Source organism: Hyperolius riggenbachi, chromosome 7, assembly GCF_040937935.1.
Source record: "Hyperolius riggenbachi isolate aHypRig1 chromosome 7, aHypRig1.pri, whole genome shotgun sequence".
NCBI classification, from domain to species: Eukaryota; Metazoa; Chordata; class Amphibia; order Anura; family Hyperoliidae; genus Hyperolius; species Hyperolius riggenbachi.
The window spans coordinates 197,892,808-197,916,662 of NC_090652.1; the positions used below are offsets into that span (position 1 = coordinate 197,892,808).

At 44.7% G+C, this 23,855-nt stretch overlaps 1 protein-coding gene across 10 annotated transcripts in view; it reads right to left on the reverse strand.

Moving 5' to 3' along the window:
- The window catches only part of ADAM23 (ADAM metallopeptidase domain 23), a 468,543-nt gene that overhangs the window by 225,233 nt on the left and 219,455 nt on the right, over positions 1–23,855 (reverse strand). For all 10 annotated transcript variants that reach the window (XM_068244982.1, XM_068244983.1, XM_068244981.1 and 7 more), the window contains one exon: positions 18,225–18,288. In XM_068244982.1, coding sequence (XP_068101083.1) covers positions 18,225–18,288 — 64 coding nt within the window. The remainder of the gene's footprint in view (positions 1–18,224; positions 18,289–23,855) is intronic.

Here is a 23,855-nt window from a genome sequence, read left to right on the forward strand (position 1 = left end):
TTCTGGGAGGTCTCTGAGAAAACTTGTCCTGGTGCCTTGGACTGGTTCAACAGTGGGTTTTGTGTTGGTAAAGACAGTACCGGTGGGCATTGCAAAGGCTTTGGCGTTTCTGAACTGTTCCTGGAAGGCGGTGGGTATCGCTCAGGGAGTTTCGGAGGGCTTTCTTCTGGAAATCATGGTTCTGATGGGTGTCACACTGGGGCTTGTAGTACTGATGGGCATGGTTCTGTAGGTTCTGGTTCTGATGGGTCCAGTCTTGTGGGGACTGATTCTGGAATTCGGTCTTGCCGGGCTGTCCCGGTCATCATGAATTATCAGTCAGATTGTTTTGTTGGAAATTTCAGTTTTGAAAAGCGTCTGGAATCCACTTTTAAAGGCGGGGGTACTGTAATGATCGCTGCTGCAGCAGCTATTGCTGGAAGTAGTGCTGCAGCTCAGGCAGTTCTGATCTATTTCCATGCAAGCTGTATAGCTTTGTCTGTTTTTCCCTGCTGTCAGCTTGTGACTGATTATCATTCACCTGTGTGGGAATCTGCATGTCTGCTCCCATTGGATGACCTCAGTATAAAGATCTGCTTCCTGCAGGGTTTCCTTGGGTTTTCATAGCTTCAGCTTAAGCCTGTCTTGCTGTCGCTTTAGCCCCCGATCGTGTTTCTTGTTAAAGATACTTTGCTGGTCTTTGCATCATATATTGGTTCATTGCCAATATATATGCATACCAGCACGTTTATTATTTTCCTTGTATTTGTGTTACGTTAATATATCAGTGTTGCTGATATATACGTACACGAACTGTTTATTTCCTGTGTTCAGTTAGTCAGTTTTCCAGCACATTTTGGTAGTTTGCGCGTACCGTGAACACCCGTGCTGAGCTAGTTATCCTGTTCCTGGTCCTGTTTGTGGATTGCGTTCATCTCTGCGAAGAGATAACGAATCCTTCTGAATCCTGTTCTGTTACTGTTTGTGGATTGCGTTCATCTCTGCGAAGAGATAACGAATCCTTCTGAATCCTGTTCTGTTACCGTTTGTGGATTGCGTTCATCTCTGCGAAGAGATAGCGAATCCTTCTGAGTCCTGTTCCCTGTGTTACTCCATTCCTAGTCAGCGTTCCTGCTTATGTCATATATCGGTTCATTGCCGATATATACATATGTTAGTCAGACCTTACAAATAGTTTCATTGATAGCTGTAATTGTAATACGCTAGGAAAACATACTTATTGTATATTTATCTGTGTTACGTTTATCTATCTTAATCCTGCTATTTTCTGACTGTCCTGTCTTTGTGAGGCACGCCATCGCCGCAGCGCATTGGCTGCCTCATTCCAGTCTGTCTGGTTTTGGACGCTTGCTGTCGCTAAGTAGCCGCTGGCTAGCAAGCGTTCATTCTGTCTACCTGTCCTGATCTCCTCAGTTCTGGTTTGTGCGCTCAGCGCTACTTTGCGCTGAGACGTTATTACGAAAGCATTGTTTGTGGCTGTCAGATCTGCACCGGCTCTGTGCGCCACAATCTCCTATTGGAGTCAGTCCTCCCCTCCACTATACTAGGGATAGCCTGTTTCCTGGTGCTAGTGTGTGTACCTCCTCCACGCCAGCTCATGCGTTGCATGCTGACTGTGGAGAATACACCACCAAGCCTTACACGAACAAAAGAACATATTGTTAACACTCTCCCTCCTTTATACACAGTCCCCACATAGAGTGATGCTCAATCCACATATAGGGTAAGTATATCCCAACCACATCTCTACGTCTCCCCTGAGGTCGTGAACCGAAGGACAGGGTGTGCATGCCCTTCTTAGGGGAAGATACGTCAAAGCCCGTGCCCCCAGTCCAGGCCCCCAGAGGTGTCAGCAACTAACTAAAAATTATTTGTGGTTAAACCTCCATTGCAGCATGAAATATATATACCTTCCTTCCTATATCCTTACTTGGAGAACCCCCCGTCCCGGGCCCCCCCCCCCCCTCACCCCCCCCCCCCCGAACCCAGCTAGGAACCTATAACCGGGCCCCCCAAGCCAGCCACACAGTCCCCCCCCCCCTTTTTTTTTTTCTTCCCCCCCCGGCTACCCATGTACCATACATAACATATACTACATTGTGATATTATAAGATCTGTCATCCATGGTGCATAATCACATTTAAAGAGGCAGTACTGAGAAGATTTTTTAGAGAGATTTGCCCATTAGGCCTGGTAGAGGCATATGGTCTTATTGCTATAGCACTGGAGAGACTGCATGGTCCGGGAGGGGGACCCGAGGAGCCATCATCACATGGAGGGGGAGCAGGGCAGCACCCCCCCAGACAGGAGGCCAACCACGGCTGCTGCTCGATTCCAAATGTCACGGGTGTGGTTGTGCCAATCCTCCGAAAGGCATCTGTAGCTGGGGCATAATTATATGGAGCAGGGCAGTAGATTTATGAAGAAAGAGTAAAGTCTGGTTCTATGCGAGGGTAGAAGGGGGCAACATAGGGAATGTCACAGTACTCACATCAGGCTCCTCTCATTGAGGCCTGCGTTCACGTTGAGGACGGGCCGTAGGTAAGCCATCAGGGTCCCATTCCGGAACAGCCACCGTGGGTATTTCGAGTCCTTTGAAGAAGTCGGGCAGCTCACGCGGATGGCGCAGTATACAGGAGCGGGTCCCCTTTTCCGCAATTAGCTGGAACGGGAAGCCCCAGCGATACGTCGCGCCCTCCTGCTGAAGTGCCTGTATCAGTGGCTTTAGGGCCCGGCGTTGAGATAAAGTAGAGGGGGCTAAGTCCTGATATAGTGAGACCTGGGTTCCCTCAAAGCTCACCGATCCATGAGTGCGTGCTGCTGCCATAATCCGTTCTTTATCCTGGAAATTGTGCAGTCGGCATATGATGTCCCGAGGGGGGGCTTGCTCTTTCGGCATGGCCCGAAGGGCCCTGTGCGCTCGGTCTATCTTCAGCTTATGGTCTTCCGAGCGGTTTAGTAGGCCATTAAACAGGGCTCTCATTGATGCGAAAATATCGTCCGCCTGGATCGATTCCGGAACCCCGCGAACGCGGATGTTGTTTCTGCGCCCCCTATTCTGCAGGTCTTCTAGGTTCACCCGTAGGGTTTGGGTGTGAGTGCGTTGCGTGACCCCCTCCGCCTTCAGTCGAGCCAGTTCAGCACGCAGTTCCGTTATGTCGTTCTCAGCGGCCGTCACGCGGCCCGCCAGGCCAGAGATGTCTGCTCGGATCGCTGCTATTTCTGAGCGCGTGGAGGCCACTATGCGCTCGGTCTGCTCATCTAAGTCGTGCTTCGTAGGCAAGCTGCGGAGGTACTTCCATATATCCTCCAGGTTAGTGAGAGCTGCCGGACCAGCTTTACTTAGGCCCGCTGCCTGCGCGGCCTCCGCCATCTTGGGTGTTTCCTGCCCAGTGTTCTGCGCCTGAAAGTATCTTGTCAGCGGGCGCTGAGATGGAGTCTGTGACTTCTGGCTAGCTTGTCCACCCGTATTCTTCTTTATCTTACCCTTCTGGGTGCTCATGAGGGGAGGGAGAGAGGCTTAGAAAGGCTTTAGTAGCACACGAGGCTGGGAGCTCAGGAGAACACGTCCTCACTCTTCCATCGCTGGCTCCGCCCCCACCGGATGTCTTCTTATGAAAGGATGCCAGTGACTCAACTGAGTTGCTGCAAATACCGCAGCCTGTACTGGGGAGACAGAGGATCTCAGGCGGCAACAGACACATATGATAGTGTCTGATGTTTTTACTAAAATGGTTTAGGCATCAGCCTGCTAGATTAAAAAACAAATCAGGCCGGATATGGCCCCGCAGGCTGTAGTTTGTAACTACAAGTACTGTAAGTAAAATAATCATATTTAAAGCTTTTTGGTTTTAAAATACTACCATTTATGTAGTCTACAGGAGCGAGAAGAGTGGGAAGCTGTGTGGGAACATTCCTAGAGAGAAGCTATAAAATTATCACAAGGATTATTTTTAAATCTACAGTATCTAAACTGGGATGAAGAACATTATTACTATTACCCATTAGCAAAGGTGGCACATGAGTAAGAAAAGAGCTGCACAATTCATTATTTCAGCAAGATCATTAACTGATATCGCTGGGGAACTGTGGTATTTAACTGGAGTACACGTAGATGTAATACAGACAAATGCATTACAGTAAAAAAAAACAAAAAAAAAACTACTAAAGATTTAAAAGTGGAAACAACATTAATACCATTTCATATTTAATACCATTTTATCAGACTGTCCCCATACTTGCTACATCGCATTTAATAGCTGTTTAAATTTTTCTGCCCTCATGCTTTTGTTTTTTTAATATATATTTTGTATATTTTCTGGTAATTGTTACACTAAGCTTACCATAGTTTTTAACCACTTGAGGACCCACCCTTTACCCCCCCTTAAGGACCAGCGCTGTTTGTTTGGATCTGTGCTGGGTGGGCTCTGCAGCCCCCAGCACAGATCCGCGGCCACACAGAGCGATCAGATCGCCCCCCTTTTTTCCCCACTAGGGGGATGATGTGCAGGGGGGGTCTGATCGCTCCTACCTGCAGGCATGTTGCGGGGGGGGCAACTCAAAGCCCCCCCCGCGGCGACATTCTCCCCCCTCCCTCTCCTACCTGCTCCCCCGGGAGATCTGGGCTGCACAGGACGCTATCCGTCCTGTGCAGCCAGTGACAGGCTGTCTTCTGTCACATGGCGGCGATCCCCGGCCGCTGATTGGCCGGGGATCGCCGATCTGCCTTACGGCGCTGCTGCGCAGCAGCGCCGTACAAATGTAAACAAAGCGGATTATTTCCGCTTGTGTTTACATTTAGCCTGCGAGCCGCCATCGGCGGCCCGCAGGCTATTCACGGAGCCCCCCGCCGTGAATTGACAGGAAGCAGCCGCTCGCACGAGCGGCTGCTTCCTGATTAATCAGCCTGCAGCTGGCGACGCAGTACTGCGTCGCTGGTCCTGCAGCTGCCACTTTGCCGACGCACGGTATAAGCGTGCGGTCGGCAAGTGGTTAAACTGTCACATGATTTTTTTTTTCCTTCCTAAAAAAATTTAGGGTATTAAAAGTTATAAAAGTTCAACTGACACTGGATGAATAATTTTTTACCTATAGGACCACTGCAGAATATGAATGGCAGAACATGTGCGCCAGCGAACGGTTACCGGCAAACATGCACTACCCGCGTACTCGCGAGTAGTGCAAATGATGCAGGCCATTCATGCCCGCCCTATACTTTCCCATAGTGCCATTTTTTGCCGCTTCACCCTGAAGTCAGGGGGGAAAGGACAGCCAATCAGACCTGATCACCACCTGGGCCATACCCCCTTCCTCCTCATAAAAGGCACAATCAATGGCCATTTTCATTCTGCATTAGTCAGTGTAAGGAGAAGAGCTACTGCAGCAAATAGAACGAGAGCATTGAGAGATAGGCTGTATTGTGATATTGTGCTGTGTAGCTGCTTTTTAGGTGCTCTGCTACTTGCAGTTCACCAGCTAGGAACCCCCCAATAGTCCTTTTGAGGACTCTTCCAGACCAAAAAAGTCCTTTTGAGTATTCACAGTGACATTGACCCTACTGTACTTATTATTTGTTGTTGCTTTTGTGTGGTGTGTTGTAGCAACACAACACCCCAATATACAGTGTAGTGTGTGGCTGCATAACCGTTATAAGCCACCGTCACTGTGAAATGTAATTTATTGTCTGACATTTGTGACACGCTTCGTGCTGTGTTACCCCCACACAGTGTCACAACACCACTCGCTTGACTGACCGTACTGTGTTATCACTGATATCAGAGTGCCACAAAAAAGTGTGACAGATATTTGTGACTTTATCCCTTTGCTGGTGACTCATTGTACCAAACATGACAGGCAGAGACAGGCCAAAGCGTAGAGGTATAAGTAGGGGCCATGATGGTATGTCATCCTGTGGCAATGGCATATGTGATCATATGCAGAAGAAGAAAACTATAAATTCCCAAAATGCAGAAGACGTGGTTGACTGACTCTCCCACCACTCTCCCACCTGTTCTACCCCTTCCACCTCTTCTGCAGCCAATGTTCCTGAACCCTACTCCTCATCCTCTTCTGCTGCTACCGGCTTCCAGTACTGTGCTACTGGCATGTTCAGCCACAGGTCAATCTATCTCTGGCACAAAGTGTTGGGGCTAAGGACAAGGTCCATCTTACCACAGACATCTGGTCTTCAAAACACGGACAGGAAAGGTACATAAACTTCACTGCCCACTAGGTAAACATGGTGGTGATGGTGGGGAAAGAAAGACTTCGTGACTGTAAAGTGGAGTCAGTGGGTGGAGAGCAGGTGTAGCGCCTCAGTGACAGTGACTGAGGCGCTACACCTGCTAATGCCGAAATTCTGTTTTGTCCCCACGTTTATTGCCTGATGAAGCGGGCTGGGCCTGCGAAACGCGTTGCACTTTTTTGGGGTACTATTTAATAAATGTGATTGCTACTATTCAGACAGTCTTTCGTGTTTGCTTTATGGAGGTAAGTCCACCACTTCCTCCCAGCAAATTTTAAAGTTTTTATCCGCTTTTATCCTGCTGGCGCCTCTGTTCTCCTACTGCTATACTGTATTGCAGATGCTGTGCCTGGAGACAAAAAGCCACACCAGAACTGCACTACCATCCACTCTGCAGACACAGGCCGATGAGTGGCTGACCCCACACAAGTACCCCGGATTCCAGGACGTCTTCAAATAGGCCAGTAAAGTGGCTGCCTATTTCCAATGATCCTACATGGCCATGGCCTCACCTTGCCAAGATTCAGCAACAATGCAAAATGCCTGTGAGATGCCTCATTTGCGACAGCCCCACCAGATGGAATTCAATGTTGTTGATTGGCTTTACCAGCATCAACATGCAGTGGATGAATATTTCCGTGCACTTACTAATAGGACAGTCTTTGGGGAGATGTTTGTTTTTTTTTACCTGTGGCAATGGGTACCTATACACGATACCTGCAGACTGATGCATCCTTTCAAGGAGACCACTAATCTGGTCAGTCGCAGTGCGGGCAGCATCAGTGACACCATGCTGTACATTTTTTTCAGAAGCGTGCCGTGGGATGTGTGCTTGACCAGGCCCTGAATGAGCAGGATCGTGAAGAGGAGGAAGAGTTTACGCTGTCACAATTTAGAGAGGGGGCAATGTCATTGGCTGTGCATTGGGCAGAGGCTGCCTAGCACAAAGCAGTATTGATTACTTAACCTCCTTGGCGGTTATCACGAGTCAGGCTCGGGGTGGAAAAAAACAAGCCAAGAGCCATAACCCCTCTTTTCCTCCTTTCCTTCCCCTCTTTGGGATATAGGAGTCCAGATTTGTGGAGAGGAGTGTTGCAGCATTAAATGCTCACTGTAGAATTTTGGCAGTGAGCCAAAGAGGACCTGGCAAATGAAGAGTGATCCAAAAGTCCACTAGAGAAATGTGAAAGACTCACTGGCCCTTATTCAACTTTTTTTTTCTCCTAGAGATAATTTTTCTTCTTCTGTAGAAGAAGAAATAACTTCAAATAACTTGTCAGCACTCTGCAATTGAAAAAGTACCAAAAAGTATTTTCTTGCTTGCTGGCGGCTTGAAAAGCCTTTTATTGATAAGGTATGCAAATATCCCCCAGGAGAAAGCTCAGGAGAAAAGGTGAATATAATAGGGCCCATTGAAAGTCAAAGAAAATGATTAAAGTAAGCCTGAAGCAAGCTGTCAAGAAACGTTGGATACTCACCCATTTAGAGGGAAAGCTCTGGATCCCTTCCTGGCCCTTTCTCTACTACCTCATTCAAAACTGGCACTCAGAAGGCTTTGGAAGGACTCACGTCCCTTCAAGGCCAGATTTTCAACTCAGGAGCCTGTAGGCATAGGAGTTCTGGGGCCCTAAATTCTGCACAGACCACACCCCCTAATAAAAATATTCTAAACTCTAATCCTTGCATAAAGTCACCAGCTGTCTTTAGAATCTTACACACTAATCACTGTCTTATGCTACTAAACTGTCCTTAGGATCTTACACTGTAATCACTGTCTCGTGTCACAAAGGATGACATGATGAGACAGTGATTAGAGTGTAAGGATCTAAGGACAGTTAGTGACAGGATGCAGAGATTCAGGTCCAAAGGGCGACCTGACAAAAAGGTGTTGTAGTATGACCTCACCAAGCAAGGAAAGCCTTCTTAGTCACTACATAAGGCACCTGTAGGCATGAGCCTAAAATGCCTTACGGCAAATCCGGTCATGAGTCCCTTAGTGCTTCCAAAGAACGGTGCACCCATACTACGCATGCATGTGGGCAGACTGGCTTGTGTGCAGTGTGAATCTGCTTGTCTTTGGAAGTACTTGTCAGGGTTCTTGCGAACTGTTGGGATTCTGTTAATTTTGTCACTGGTATCAAGGGGCGGCAAGCCCTAGGGCATGGGGTCTAAGCGAGCACAGGTCTTCACCAAAGCACCCCGCAAGGGATGATGGGCCATCATTCCTAGTGGGTGGCAGACTACTTTGCTGCCTGGCTCGCCAGGTCACGACCCATAGGACTACCGCACCAGTGACGGCAAGAACAGAGGGTACCTGTCGACCTGAGGACAGACTAGCAGGACCGGGTTAGCAAGACAGGAAGGCCTAACCAATAGGGATCCCAGGAAGGATGGGGAAAACCCAGGTAGGGAGCTCACCGTTTGGTTCCCGGGAGGCAACGGACAGACAGGCCGGGAGGTGCAGGCCAGGAAGTGCAGGGAAACAGGGATGCATGGATGGCAGACAGGAGTCTGACAGGGAGTGCAGGGATCCTGGTTGGGCTGCAGATCAGGCAGGCAGGCAAGTGTGAAACAAGGGATCACCAAAAAGGCGAAAGACTTGAAGGGGAGATCCTGGTAGTAGGGAAGCCAAAAAGGGAAATTACTTGGACGGGAATGGCGACGGAACACCGTGGCTGATGACCAGGGATGCAACAGCATTCATCTGTAAGAGTGCAGGGTTTAAATACCCTGCTTCTCAATTAGGGAGGATGCAGTACCTCCTCCGACCACTGCAACATAAGGGCAGCAGAGAGGTGCGCAAACCTAGCAATAGAGAGGAGGAAGTCGGGCTGGAGTCTCTCTGCCATTACAGGATGGAGACGAGAGGTGCTGCGTGGCACCTGGCAACTGGAGTGTAACGAGCGATCATTATACTCCGCTTCCATTACAGGAGAGCCAGCGCAGGAATGAGGAGAGGTAACGAGCATGAGCAATCGTGACAGTACTCAGGGACATGAGTACTTCCAAAGCCTAACCGAGGAGGGCCAAAGACTAATTCAACCTGTGGGTCAAATCATTTCACCAGGGGGACAGCAGGGGAACAAGGAAACTGAGAGAAGACTGGGAAAGCCCTATTGGATACAGAGCCTTCCCTCTAAATAAGTATTTCACTTTTTTCTACAGCTCGATTCATTGTTCACTTTAAAATTAGTTATTTATTCCAAAGTGTGTGCTACTAAGTATAAAGTTGAGGTTTCCAACAATTTTGCCCAGGCTCTTTTTGATGATTTGTGTGGAATTATTTTCTTTCTAAGCTCGTTTGCATTTTTCCAGTGCCAACAAAAGTAATAAACATGACAATACCAACACAAGACAAGACAAATAACATTTATATCGCGCTTTTCTCCTGGCGGACTCAAAGTGCCAAGGCATTTGTAACTGCAACAAGTAGATAATTTTCTGACATAAATGCAAAGCTGCCAATATTTCTGGTCATCATGACTGTATCTCTCCTGGCACTCCTTTTTTTTATCATAAAAAACTCACCTCAACTATGGAACAGGGCTAATAATCATGCCCCTCTACAGTTAATTCCCTGTACTGAGTAAAAAAGGCTCATGTGATATATCTGAACACTCCTCTTTTCTGTTCTGGCTCATCTCTGTTTTGGTTTGCCTTTGTTACGGTACAGCTTGTCTTAGTTCTGTTTATATCCATTTTCCAACACCACCTGCTGGTGCTCCACTGTGCTCTGTAAGACTGAATGCAAACAAACCCATATTGTGTAACAAAACTTTACAAAGGGTCCAGACTGTGACACTAATCCTACTTACAGGATGCTGCACTTGTCAACATGTATATTGCTTGTTCAGGAAATTTCCTCCCCTCCCTTCCCTCTTTTAATTCTGCAGTAATCCGTACAACTGTACGATTGTAAGCCCTTATTATATTTCCAATATGTTCTCCCCATCATTTTTCAATACTTGTGTGGTCCTTTTATGCTCATGTTGTCTATTGTTCTCTTGATTGTACATTGAATAAACAAGCTTAATGGAGAGGGAGACAAATGGGTGTTTGAATTTGAGTGTTGCTCCATTAGGAACGACTATGGAGTTCAACCTCAGCTGTTCTATTGAAAATGAATTTGGTGCTTGTGTTTGAGAATAACAGCTTTTACTATATTTTATGACAACAATTATCTCTTATGCCTGTGTTCTAGTGTTTATAACTTTATGTTGTATTTGTTTACAAGGAACTTTTTGAGTTTTATGATGCAGTAATTTGATACTTACTTAATGAAGTATTTTATGTCTTAATAGGATTTTATGTTTTAGATATGTATCAGTTTAAGGGAAATGGCAGGGAAGGAACCTTGGATATATAATGACAATGGGGATGCTGTGAAGCTATTGTCATTAAATTAGTACTTAGGAGCCTAAAATGTCTGGGGACAAGTCTTCACGCCTGATCATTTTCCTACACTAAGCGGCCGAGGGGAGCAATTTGTATGTTGATAAGTGGAGTATCAGTGTAAACAGTTTCAGTTTCACTCTTACAAAAATATTGTTATGCAATGTAGGTGTGTTTGAAGTAAATAATAGGTCCCCAGCAGAGTGGGGCAATGATCCAATTCAAAGTTTTTTCATACATTGAACCCAATAGCTCAAAGGTTTAGGGCAAACATTTAGCCCTTAGTTATTGTGTGTTTGCATTCAGTCTAACAGAGCACAGTGCATCACCAGCATTTAAAATGTCATTTTTTTTTATTTTGCATCATAGCTCTTGATCACCACAAACCCCTGTTTTTTTACCTCAACTTCATTGGAGTTTTTTTTTACTTTCTTTGCTATATTCATACATTATTATTCAGGAGCACATTTATAACAAAGCTGCAAAGAAGTGAAGTACCTTTTGCTACTGAGATGGTTACCAAGAGCCAGGGGAGATACATTTTAAAGGCTTTTGTTGTCCTCGGTGGCTTGCCAACTTGGAAACACAATCCAATGCAAGATTCTGAAGACAAAGACCTTTGCATGTAAATGTCTTACCAAACACATTTCTAGCGTGGTTGGAGAGGCAGAGAGGATGTGAACTGGGTTATTCATGTAACTGTATTCTTCCTGAAGGATACATCAGCCTAGATATTGCTTTGATGAGTTACACTAACATCTAACTGTCTGCAATTCCTTTGTGCATGGCTGCTGGAGATTCATTAGAGTGGACTGCCTGGTGTAGGATTGATCTGGTCAGGTTTCTGTTTCTCTTAAAGGGGATTTATGTAAGGGGGAGGGGATTATGCATTAATTTGAGAGAGGTTTTTTTATGCAGCCAAATTCGGTAAATTTTTGGTCAATTTTCACCAAAAATCGATTGAAAGTATCGATCGGACAGGAAACAAAATTTTGGTTGGTGGTGGCAGGGTGAGAGAATTGGTAAGAGCTGTCCTTGCCATTCACAGAAATGTACAAATTTTACATTGCTTCTGGCAATTATTTTTATGATTTTTTTTTCTGAAGTATTGATTTTTATGTCTTATTTACTTGAGGAAATAAAATAAGTCTACAGTCATGTAAAAAGGTAGACACAAAGGAGACCAGTAAATCAGATGTAATGGGTTATTTATTTACATGCCTTACAAACTCACTCTAAAACTCACTCTAAAAGAGACTATTTAAACCCTGGAGGCCTAATTAAAGCTAGAAGTAATCCCCTTTAAACTTGGGAGAAAATTGTTTCAGCCAATCAATGTATACAATTTAGGTGTTGCCAGGATAGAAAAGAGAGTGCTTGCATCATAGGTTTAGGTTCATAGGAATGATCATACATGGGGAAAACCTTCAGAAGGCACAACTTACAGAAGAAATTCTCCAATACAATTGTGTCCCTTATAAAGTGAAAAATATTTTGAAAAAAATAATGGCCTTTAAAAAAAAAACATGCATTAAACTAACACAGCAGTGGACATTTGTAAAAGATACACAAGAATGGAACAAAGGTGAACGTTTTCAATTTTTACCTAATCAACTAGTAGTAGGTCTAGAAGTGCTACAACTAGTCAGAATGATGTTAGAATGCAATATTGTGCCAATTAGAACCACAGAGCAGCGTCTGCGTGATGCCATAGTGGGCAGAGGAGCAAAGAAGTTTGCCCCACTTAGCCAAATTTATCTGCCGGACAGATCACTTTCCGAGCGGTCATCGCTGGTTGAGGGACTCTGTACTCACACCTGACTATCGACTGACGCGGTTGTTGTCGGCTGCCTTGGCCAACTTTAGTCAGACGTGTATACTAGGCTTTAGACCTCATATGCTATTTTCTGGGCCGCAAATCGTGCTTCAAATTTCTGCTTCCCACTAGAGCCACAGATACTGCAGTTGAAGCTGGAAGTGGAGCAACTGCATTCACAATAATTGTCTGGATTTGGTTAAGGTGGTCAGCATACATATGAAGAAAAATGATGATCTAGTCTTATTTGGCAACTTGCTTTTGCACCCAGTAAAACATGTTCTGCAAGACTCCAGACAGTGGGACAGTGGTAGGATCTATGACATAAGAAAACTGTAATGACTAGATCAGGAGCATTGTCCTTCTGCTTCACCTTCAGATAGTGACAGCTGATAGCAGGCAGAAAGGATGCAATGTACAAAGTACTGGGGCTGAAGCAGGCAGAAATGGCTGTGGTAGGCAGCAGACAGGAGGTGATGTCAGATTCAAGCAATAGGTCAGGGTTGGTGTCAGACAGGAGGTTGTCAGTAAACAATACAGGTTATTTAAAAGTGAACAGAAGGCTAGAACAAACACCAGTGTTGTTCAAGTACCAGGGCAGTGATCTAAGCTTCCTTAATCTAGGTTGCATAGCCATGTGGGATGAACAAAGGCTGCAGTTGCCATTTTATTGCAACTGCTTAAACAAGCCCTGTAATGTAATAGCAGACAATCAAAAGATGAAAGATGAGGTGATCTGTTCAAGGACAAGCATAAATGGCATTCAAGGCAGAAGACAGGTAGGAATCCATCCATTACCCTCCATTCCCTTAGCATGAGCTCAATGTGACACATCCATCGATCTGGAAAAATCACTGTAGACCCAAACTTACGGTCCGTTCAGAGTAATGGGCCAAACAGATCTGTTTGAACGGAACAGTGTGAATCCGTTCACCTGTCAGCGTCAATTGCTTTATGGTCCACTAAACAAACCACTTTTTTTGTCCAATATGAAACGGGCATAAGATGTTCCCGTGAAGAGAAGTACAAGCAAGTGTATATAAGTTGGTAATGTTGTGACTAGTTAAGCTCCAGGTGTAGTTTTATCCATCTGATTTTTCTTAGTCACAGAAGAGTAGTAGGAATGCAGCTCTATAGAACTAGAGATATGCTGCACATACAATAAGTGTAGTTGTAAATGCAGTCTTCTTAAGATATTCATTTTAAAAATTGCAAAAGAATCTAAATGTAAATGTCTTAAGATGGTCTGTTTGAGTTCAGATCTAAAATTTCAGTTTCTCCTATTGAACTATTTATCCCTCTATACATTCCTAGTGGTTTGGGTCACCCCGAGCTGCTTGGTTACTCTGTTGTACTGGTCCAAGCCCTATCCCATTCAGCCATATCAATTCCTGCTGTGTACTGATGAGGGCCAAAAGCCCGAAACAGGCTGTCTACATGTAGGGTTGGTGTGGCTGTGTAATATTTAACGCTATAGGCTTGTTATACACCAGCGGTTCTGGATGCTTGCCTGGCTTACAATGGTGAAAAGGAATAATTTGCATATTTAGTAGTGGTGCACTGTGGGTAACCACAAATGTTCACTTATAGCTGAATTATTGCAAATTTCCTTCTGTTTTAAGAAGGCAGATTTCTCCAAGCTATTGAACTATTGAATCACAAATTCAGCTGAACAATAGCTATTGAAACATGTGGTAAGCAGGTGGCCATACATGGTACAATAAAAACGTTCGATTATCCCGTTTATTTGATCTAAATGATCAAATCGAATGAAAGTTGAAAATATTTTTTTTTCCAAACAAGAAATTTGAACGATTATCCCGTTTTTTTGAGAAAAATCATATCGGACATGCTGGAAACATCTTTATATTCGATCTAACGGAATAATCAAACTAAATTATCTAATTGAAAAAAATGAAAAATTGTACCATGTATGGCCACCTTTATTATGCTGAGAATACACCATGAGTTTTTTTTTGGGCAGATAGATGGCTCGATAGATCATTTCCAACAGGTCCGATCTGATGTAGATCACTTTCCTGATCGATTTTCTCACAGAAGTGAATAGAAATCGATCAGAAAATCGATTGACCAGTAAATCTGCCGGAAAAAAAACATCCTGTATTCCCAGCATTAGTCTTGTGTTCCTTTTTGTAGCCCTGTTTCTGTATTAGTAAAGGAATGAAAAACAATGAGCCCCATCTGACCGTCTGTTGCATTACCTTAGCAAAAAGAAAATAGAAGTAGATAAATTGCCGAGTGCATTGTTGAAAACTGCTATACTCGCATGATTGGCAATACTTTGAAGCAAATGGTATATGTGCCTTGGGGGTAAGTCTAAGCATCTTAGAGGTATATTCACTAAACTGCCATAATGAAAATAAGGTACATAAAGTTGTTCGGAATGATGAGTAGAGCAGAATGCAATACATTACATGCAATGCATTACACTACTCATTGGGCCTGATTCACAAAGCGGTGCAAACACTTTGCACGCCTGTGAAAAGCCCTTTATCACGCCTAAACTTAGTTTAGGCGTGATCTGAAGGAATTCGCGCGAACTCCCACGCGCAAAGTTTTGCGCGCGTAGCGCGGTGCGCAGCGCACCGTGCTTCGCGTGAAGTGCCCATTAAGCCCTATGGGACTTTGCGCGCACGCGTACGCGCGTACGCGCAAGTTAGAGCACAAAGCGGTGATAACTTTGCTGGTGCAAAGGTTATCACGCCTAAAGTCTTTTAGGCATGATAACTGAGTTATCACCGCTTTGTGAATCAAGCCCATTGTGTGTAAAATTTTAGTAGTTCTGATTACTGCAATATAGTAAATATACCCCTAAGTATCATATAATGGTCACTCTCTTGACAGAAATAGACACTCGCTGGGATGCAGGTGGGGGTTATAAATCTAGTGCTAGCAAAATATCAACAGATCTTCAAATTGAATCTAATGATGAGTAACTCTTACTCACACTGGCATAAACATTGTGTTATAAGACAATGCTCATGTCTATGTTGCTCTCGTTCCCTCCCTCAGCCCCAAAACATACTAAAGCGAAGTACACACTTTAGATAAAAGGCTTTGGAAAATGAAAGATCACAGACCAATTTTACCCCTTACATGTAGTATAAGAGCATATCTACACAGTCTATTCAATTGAGCTGAACTCCCATCAGACAAAAATCTTTGCAAGATGCTGCACACAAAGATGCTGTACACATATAAAAGATCAGTATCTGCAAAAGATCCGTTCCTGCAAAATATCAGTTCCTGCAAAATGCATTCATAGTCTATGATATCTGCAGATCTCATACACACCTTGTTTAAAGAGACACCGACGTCTCTTTTTTTACCTTATTTTCTTATAAAGTCCTCTTCAGTATTAAATTCTAAGTAAATTTGCTGCATTCCCATGGCAGAACAAGTGATTTATTGCCCAGAAATAGACCTGCAAAGTTCCACTACTTTGCAAGTTGCATATTTTGCTGCCCAGGGAGGCAGAGCTTTTCTCAGTAGCTCTGCCTCCTATCCAGTCAATCTCCGCCGATCTCCGCCACTCCGTGCCCCTCTCAGTGAAAGAAGAAATACCCCAACAAAGTTCCTGGGCTCACAGATCTTCCTTCATGGTAGAGGCAGAGCTGTACGCAGTAGCTCTGCCTCCTCTCCAGTCAATCTCAGCCAATCTCCGCCTCTCCCTGCCCCTCTCAGTCTTCTTTCACTGAGAGGCGCAGGGAGAGGTGGAGATCGGCGGAAATTGACTGGATAGGAGGTAGAGCTACTGCGAAAAGCTCCCTCTCCCCGGGCAGCAAATTATATTTCTGGGCAATAAATCACTTGTTCCGCTGCGGGAATGCGGCAAATCCGCTTAGAATTTAATGCTGAAGAGGACATTATAGGAAAATAAGGTAAAAAAAGACTTCAGTGTCTCTTTACTGGACACTCATCTGCAGATCAGATGGATCTTCAGATCTGCAGATGATTGTCTGACTTTCAGATGAATGTCCGTTAGACAAGGTGTGTATGAGATCTGCAGATATCATAAACTATGAACGTATTTTGCAGGAACTGATCTTTTGCAGGAACTGATCTTTTGTATGTGTACAGCATCTTTGTATACAGCATGTTGCAAAGATGTGTATCTGATGTGGAGTTCAGCTTAATAGAATAGACTGTGTAGGTATGCTCTCGTACTACATGGAAGGGGGTAAAATTTGTCTGTGATCTTTTATTTTCCAAAGACTTTTATCTTAAGTGTGTACAGGTAGTCCCCAGTTAATGAACGAGATAGGGACTGTAGGTTCGTTCTTAACCTGAATCTGTTCTTAATTCTGAACATTGAGCCATTTCTGTCCCCTGTACCTCCTCTCTGCCCCCCTGTGCCTCCAGTGTCACCTCTGCCCTGTGTACCTGTTTATACAAGTTTAAAAGCCATTTTTTCTTGGATTTTTTTAAAATCGATTTTCTCAAAAACTACAAGTCCAATTTGAAAAAAATGTTTTTTTGACTTGTTCCCATGGAAACACAGAATCCATGCCGTTCGTATCAGCGGGTCGTTCGTAAGTCAGGCATTCGTAAGTTGGGGACTACCTGTACTAGCTTTAGATAATTGGTTCCCCAGTAAATCTGGTCCTATAACATGGGCCCTTTGACAGGCAATAAGTAAACAATGTCCTATATAAAGCACTGTGGAAAATGTGAAAGGTGCAGGGTGGGTATGTGGGAATGTCCTGTATTCTCTCCAGTTTCCTGCTGCACCACCAATACAATAAAAACCTCTCTATATTCACCTCTAGGGTTCTTAAATGTTGTGTACATGTGACTCCACCTTCCGGCCTAACAGCCGTGGTAATGTTTTTTCTTTACCCTCAATCTACAGCAACAGATCTGCAGGGAGTTTGCACCAACAATATTGAATAAGTGAGCTGGACCTCGAAGTAGTTATGTCACAATGTCTTAACCTCCTTAGCGGTAATCCTGAGTCAGGCTCTGGCCGGAAATCCGCAGCTCAGAGCGGTAACCCCAAGCTGAAGTCATGGAAAGTGTGTAATGTGCACGGCCGCCGCAGATCTATCTAGCAGTATGATTTTTAGGGTCTAAGACAGGCATGGGCAAACTTGGCCCTCCAGCTGTTAACGAACTACAAGTCCCACAATGCATTGCATGAGTATTACAGTCATAGTCATGACTCATAAAGGCAAATGCATTGTGGTACTTGTAGTTCCTTAACAGCTGGAGGGCCAAGTTTGCCCATGCCTGGTCTAAGACCATGTGAAAAAATTGCACCACTTTGAGACACTAAAATCCAGAAATAATTAGAACACCAAGGAGGTTAAGAACATCCCAGTGGTCTGGCAATGATGAGCATTAACAAGGATCTGCCTAAAAACGGTAATACGATTATAAGTCCTACATTTACAAACCAAGGTATCAACAGAAATGAAGGATGAACTGGGTCTCAGAAGGGACCTCATACTGAAAATAAAAGTGGTCAGTGTTTAGCTGCTAGGGCTGCATGGTGTGCAATCTTACCACCATAAAGCAAACTATAGTCAAAATAAACCCTCTAAGTGAATATGAGAAATTCTAGGAACAAACTCCTGTTTAAAAGAAGAAAAATGTTAGGGAAATGGTCACTTCACTTACCAGTCACTTTGTCAATACAGCAGAAAGCTGCCACTTATGTGAATCATACACAAGGTGAGGATGATATATTGTAGGGCATAGGAGACAATGTTCTTTTATGAAAATATGTACAGAATAATGAAGCAAAGTTACCTTGTTCAGTTTTGGTTTTCCATTGTCGTATTCAATCTCCACATAGTCTGAGGACAATAGACCACTAGAATATAAAGCATAGCACAAATAATCTTTATATTAGACTTATAGACACTAATAGACTTATACATGAAATGTTTGTATTGTATACAATGCTAAAATGTATACTATGCTAAAACGTAGTACAATAAACTTTGAATTAGTTGTAACCAGCCCATTCAGGACCTGTGGAAGCTGTACTCTGGTATTAGAGACCATACCATAGGGCATGCTGTAGGATAATATATGTTATTTTAAACCGGAGAAAAACAGTTAATTTTTACTTACCTAGGGCTTCTTCCAGCTCCCTCCCCGTTCTTTGAGTCACCTCCATTGTGCTGCTGTCACCCCTGATTTAAATCTCCCACCCGGCGGGTTTGTGTCTACAGTGCCATGCTCTGTCCCGACCATGTTATATGCAGTGAGGTGGGTTAGTTATATGCAGTGAGGTGGGTTCACTGAACACAAAAGGTAGTTGTGCCTTCTCGGTTGCACTTTCATAGCTAGGAGCATTTAACAAATACGCAGTTACATGCCTTTATGAACCGTACATGAACAGAAGGACCCAGGACAAGCTCGTGAGCAAGGGCTGTACATGCGAAACGGCTGTTGTGCTGTCCAACTACCCCCTGGTCACCCGACCCTCTCCATCGCAACACATGTAAAGGACACCAGGTTTGAAATGAACTTTGTTTTTCATGTCACTCTGGAACTGCTTGTAATTCTATGATGGCAATCTTTTTGGATGAATAAAAGGTAAACAGAGAAATGCTGCCCAGATCTTTCTCTTCAGTATATCATGAACAGAATGCTCCCGCCCATGGGAGCTCAATCGAGGAGACGTATGGCTTGGGCAGTGCACAAGCTGTGGCCACGACCCAGCCAGCTCGGAGATTTTAATTAAGCTTGACAGCGGGACAACGGAGGGAGCACTAAGGACAGTAAGGAGCCTCAAAGACTATGGGCGCTGGTAGAAGTTCCAGGTAACTAAAAATCAACTTTTTATCCAGGTACAGGTGTGCTTTAAAACAATGCAGTCAGGTGAAACTTTATGCATACATCCTAATAGGTACTTGTCAAACATGTTATCAAAACATTGTTTTTGTATCCCACTAGTCCTTTGATTTTGACAGCCAATGCAAACAAATCAGTTTTGTGATCTCACTTTCTTCCTAGCATAGCATGGATAGTGGCCTTCATAGCCTGCTGTCTAATATATTTTGCTATTTAGATTATTGTGAGTTTTCAGTGAAAATCTTGAGTGAGTACAGGTGTCCCCAAATGTCATTTTCCTCTCCTTTAGTAATTCAGTGTGCTGGAATACTCAAGCCCACTTATTATTTTGAGTTACTGTAGTTCCCACAGCAGGATGCATTGCGCTCATGCTCCAATTTCCCCAGAAAAGAACAAGCGGCTTGGCAGACAACCAGCGCATCTGCACAGTGATCATTCCTAAACTAAATAATATTTCAGTGTGCACATAGCTTTTCGAGATGGCCCGAACCTCCGATTTAAGGTTCGTGAACTTCCGCAAAAGTTGGGTTCATGCGAACTTTCGCGAACCGCAATAGACTTCAATGAGGAGGCGAACTTTGAAAACTAGAAACACTTATGCTGGCCACAAAAGTGATGGCAAAGATGTTTCAAGGGGTTTAACATCTGAGTTTTTGCATGGATGAGTGGGATAGACGTCAAAAGTTCCGGGGGAAAAAACTGGATTTGACACAAAGCAGCGCTTTAAGGGCAGAAATCACATTGAATGCTAAATTGCAGGCCTACAGTGCTTTAAAACATCTTGCATGTGTATACATCAATCAGGGAGTGTAATTAGAGTACTGCTTCACACTGACACACCAAACTCACTGTGTAACGCACCGCAAACAGCTGTTTGTGTTGTGATGGCCGTGCTGGACTGGTGCGCACCATGGCGAGATTGCTCTTCCTCAGTGATATCAGGTAATGTCTGACTGCCTTATCAACTTTCGATGGTTCTTTCTCTACCATCGTTAAAGCTTACATCTATTTTTTTAAAATTACATTTTCTGCTGGCTGTTCAGTACCTGTAACGAGAATCTGTTATGGAGGGCAAGTCTGCCATTGTGAGTGACCACGGGTAATGGCCGGGGAATCAGGGTTCGATTCCGGTCCGGAGTGGGAGCCTGAGAAGCTACCACCACACATCCAAGTAAGGACCCATTTGCTGTATAAGTAAGGTACCTGCCCTGACCGTGCTTTGCAGACCAGGCTTCTGTGGTCAGATGGACCCTTTACTCAGCGCAAGACGAACCAAATCGAAAGCATTTGCCAAGAATGTGTTATGGAGGGCAAGTCTGCCATTTATTCAACTGTGTGAAACTTTCGATATTACTTTCTCAGGAGCATGGTGACCACGGGTAATGGCCGGGGAATCCTGGTTCAATTCCAGTCCGGAGTGGGAGCCTAAGAAATGGCTACCACCACCACACATCCAAGGAAGGCAGCAGGCACGCTGTGGGCAAAGGAGCAGGAACGGCTACCACCACACATCCAAGGAAGGCAGCAGGCACGCTGTGGGCAAAGGAGCAGGAACGACTACCACACATCCAAGGAAGGCAGCAGGCATGGCATGCAAGTCCCGAGGTAGTGACCAAAAATAACAATACAGGAGGACTTTCGAGGCCCTGCTGTATATGAGATGAATCAACTTTAAATCCTTTAACGAGAATCTGTTATGGAGGGCAAGTCTGCCATCCATTCAAGTGAAAGGTATGCACTGACTGCCAGGTGCAGTATAATACAGTGTGCAGTCAAAGATGCAGTGAAAGGTATGCAGTGACTGCAAACAGCTGTTTGTGTAGTGACGGGCATGCTGGACTGGTGCGCACCATGATGAGAGTGCAGGTGATGGCGGCTTTCCAGCCCATATGGTCGCTGGGCTGAGGTAGCTGAATGACAGAACAGTGACTGACCAGCTGATCAAATTTGGTCTGTCCACAATGAAGCAACAACCCTATTATCGTGGGTGTTGGGTGTGCCCCCCCCCCCCCACACACACACTCATATAGCCGGCGGTCATTGCTTCATTGTGATACACAAGCACCTTCACCGCGGCAAGGTAATGATCACGAAGGGGAATTGGCACATGTACATGCCTTTTGTTTTGTTGTAGAAAAATTAGGCAGGCATGTACACACACCAGAAAAATTATTTACTTAAAAATTCAGGAAGCCACCTGGAGTCCTGGACCCTGTTGGTGGTGGCAGAGAAGGCAGTGAACCGGCCCGCGGGCAGAGATGCTGTGTGGGGAGCGACTTAGTCTTGGGGCAGGCAGTCACACGCGGTGCAGGCAGAGATGCTGTGTGTGGGGACTGACTCAGTCTTCGGGCAGGCCTGAGCATGCTTTGCAGACCAGGCATCCGTGGTCAGATGGACCCTTGACCCAACGCTGTGTGCCAGAGATGTCATCACTTGCCTTTCAACATCACGGGACAGTTTAGGTATCGCCTTTTTTGAGAAAAAATTGCGGCCTGGTATCTTCCACTGTGGTGTGTGGCTTTGCTTTTGTGTGCTGCTTTTCCTCAGGTGGTCACCCCATTGCAGTTTGTGCTTTGTAATCATGTGCCTTCGTAAGGTAGTTGTCCCTACGCGGGTCTTGGTCTTTCCACGGCTCAATTTTTGGTGGCAGAGAGTACAGATGGAATTGCTCTCATCTCAGGCAGACACACAAAAAAAGTTCCACACAGCTGAGCCCTTTGGTGGAGGCAGCCGACTGAGTGTTAAGTGGGGTGCCAGAATCAGAGCAGGAGGAAGAAGATATGTCACGCTTCCGTGCGGAAGCTGAAAAAGATGAGGTGTTCTGTGTTAAATAGTCAACTACGTCATGACAATATTGGGGGTTGATGGCACATGCCTTCTTCTGAACACTGTACTTTGGTCGAGGGCCGCACGAAATCACACTAGCGCAACCTCGAACAGACCTGCCAGGTGGCCTGCCTCTGCCTTTTGTTTTGTCCATATTGGGGGGGGATGAAGTGAAAGGTATGCACTGACTTGACTAATACAATGTGCAGTCACACAGGTGCAGTTAACAGATATGCACGGAGTGGAATATCACACTGCATGCACTCACATAGGTGAGCACTGAACACAACAGGTAGGTATATGCAGTGATGGATATTATAAATGTGCACCTGTCTCACACACACGTACCATGAACAGGTACAGTGACTGGTGATATTAAATATCACACTGCGTGTGCGGACGTAGGTAGGTGGGTGCACTGAACACAACAGGTAGGTATATGCAGTGATGGGTATTACAAATGTGCACCTGTCACACACACGTACCCTGAACAGGTACAGTGACTGGTGGTATTGAATATCGCACTGCGTGCGCTCACGTAGGTAGGTGGGTGCACTGAAGTGAACAACAGGTAGGTATATGCAGTGATGGGTATTACAATGTGCACCTGTCACACACAGACAGGTACCGGACAGGCACAGTGACACTGCGTGCGCTCACGTAGGTAGGTGGGTGCACTGAAGTGAACAACAGGTAGGTATATGCAGTGATGGGTATTACTATGTGCATCTGTCACACACACACAGGTAGTCACTGAATGTACTGGGCCTGGTAGTGGCACACACAGTAGGAATTACCAAGGCTGTCTATGCAACACAAGTGTCTGTGGGACACACACACAAAAAAGAAGATCACAAGAACAAGATTAGCTCTCAAAAGAGCTGTTGAGGGGTGCTTTTTTTTTAGAAATAAGAATCAGCAAGGAGCAAGCTAAGAAGCCTACAAGAGCCTAACTAAGCTTTCCCTATAGGTCTCTGCACAGCAGCTCTCCCTTCTGTAATTACTGCATACGAGTGAGTCCAATGCCTGACGCTGCCTGCCTTTTATAAGGGGGGGGGGCTCCAGGAGTGAATGTAGCCTGATTGGCTACAATGTGCCTGCTGACTGTGATGTAGAGGGTCAAAGTTGACCCTAATGATGCACTATGGGGGTGAATCAAACTTCCGGAAAAGTTTGCAGTTTTCCACGAACGCAAACCACCGAAGTTCGCCGGGAACCATTCGCCGGCGAACCGTTCGGCCATCTCTAATAGCTTTAGGATTATAGATAATGTAGATACTGTATTTTATGTTTTAGATATTTTAAGTACAGAAAGTAAACTGGAAATTAAATACATGTGATGAGAAAATTGATTGTATTTTTGTAGTACTACGGTAATAATAAATAAATTGAAAATACAAATTTGAGACTCCAGTAAAGTTCTAAGGGCTGGATTTCTAAGAGTGAATTCTAAACAGCAACCATGACTTTGTAATGTAAAATCTGCTTCATTCACCTGCAAAACTGAAGTAACAGCCTTTAAACTTTAGAACCCTGTCTTCTAATTAGGATTGTTTCCTCAGCCAAATAGAAGTGTTTAGGGTTCTGTTTACTTTTAAGGAATCCAGCTGAATTCAGCTGCTGTTCTACTGTCTCATTTGTATAGATAAAGGCACTTTTTTAACTCTTACAATATAAATAAGTAAAAAAAAATGGACCATCACACAAGTTATGAGGAGGACTAATACTATATGTACCCATTTATCTCATTAT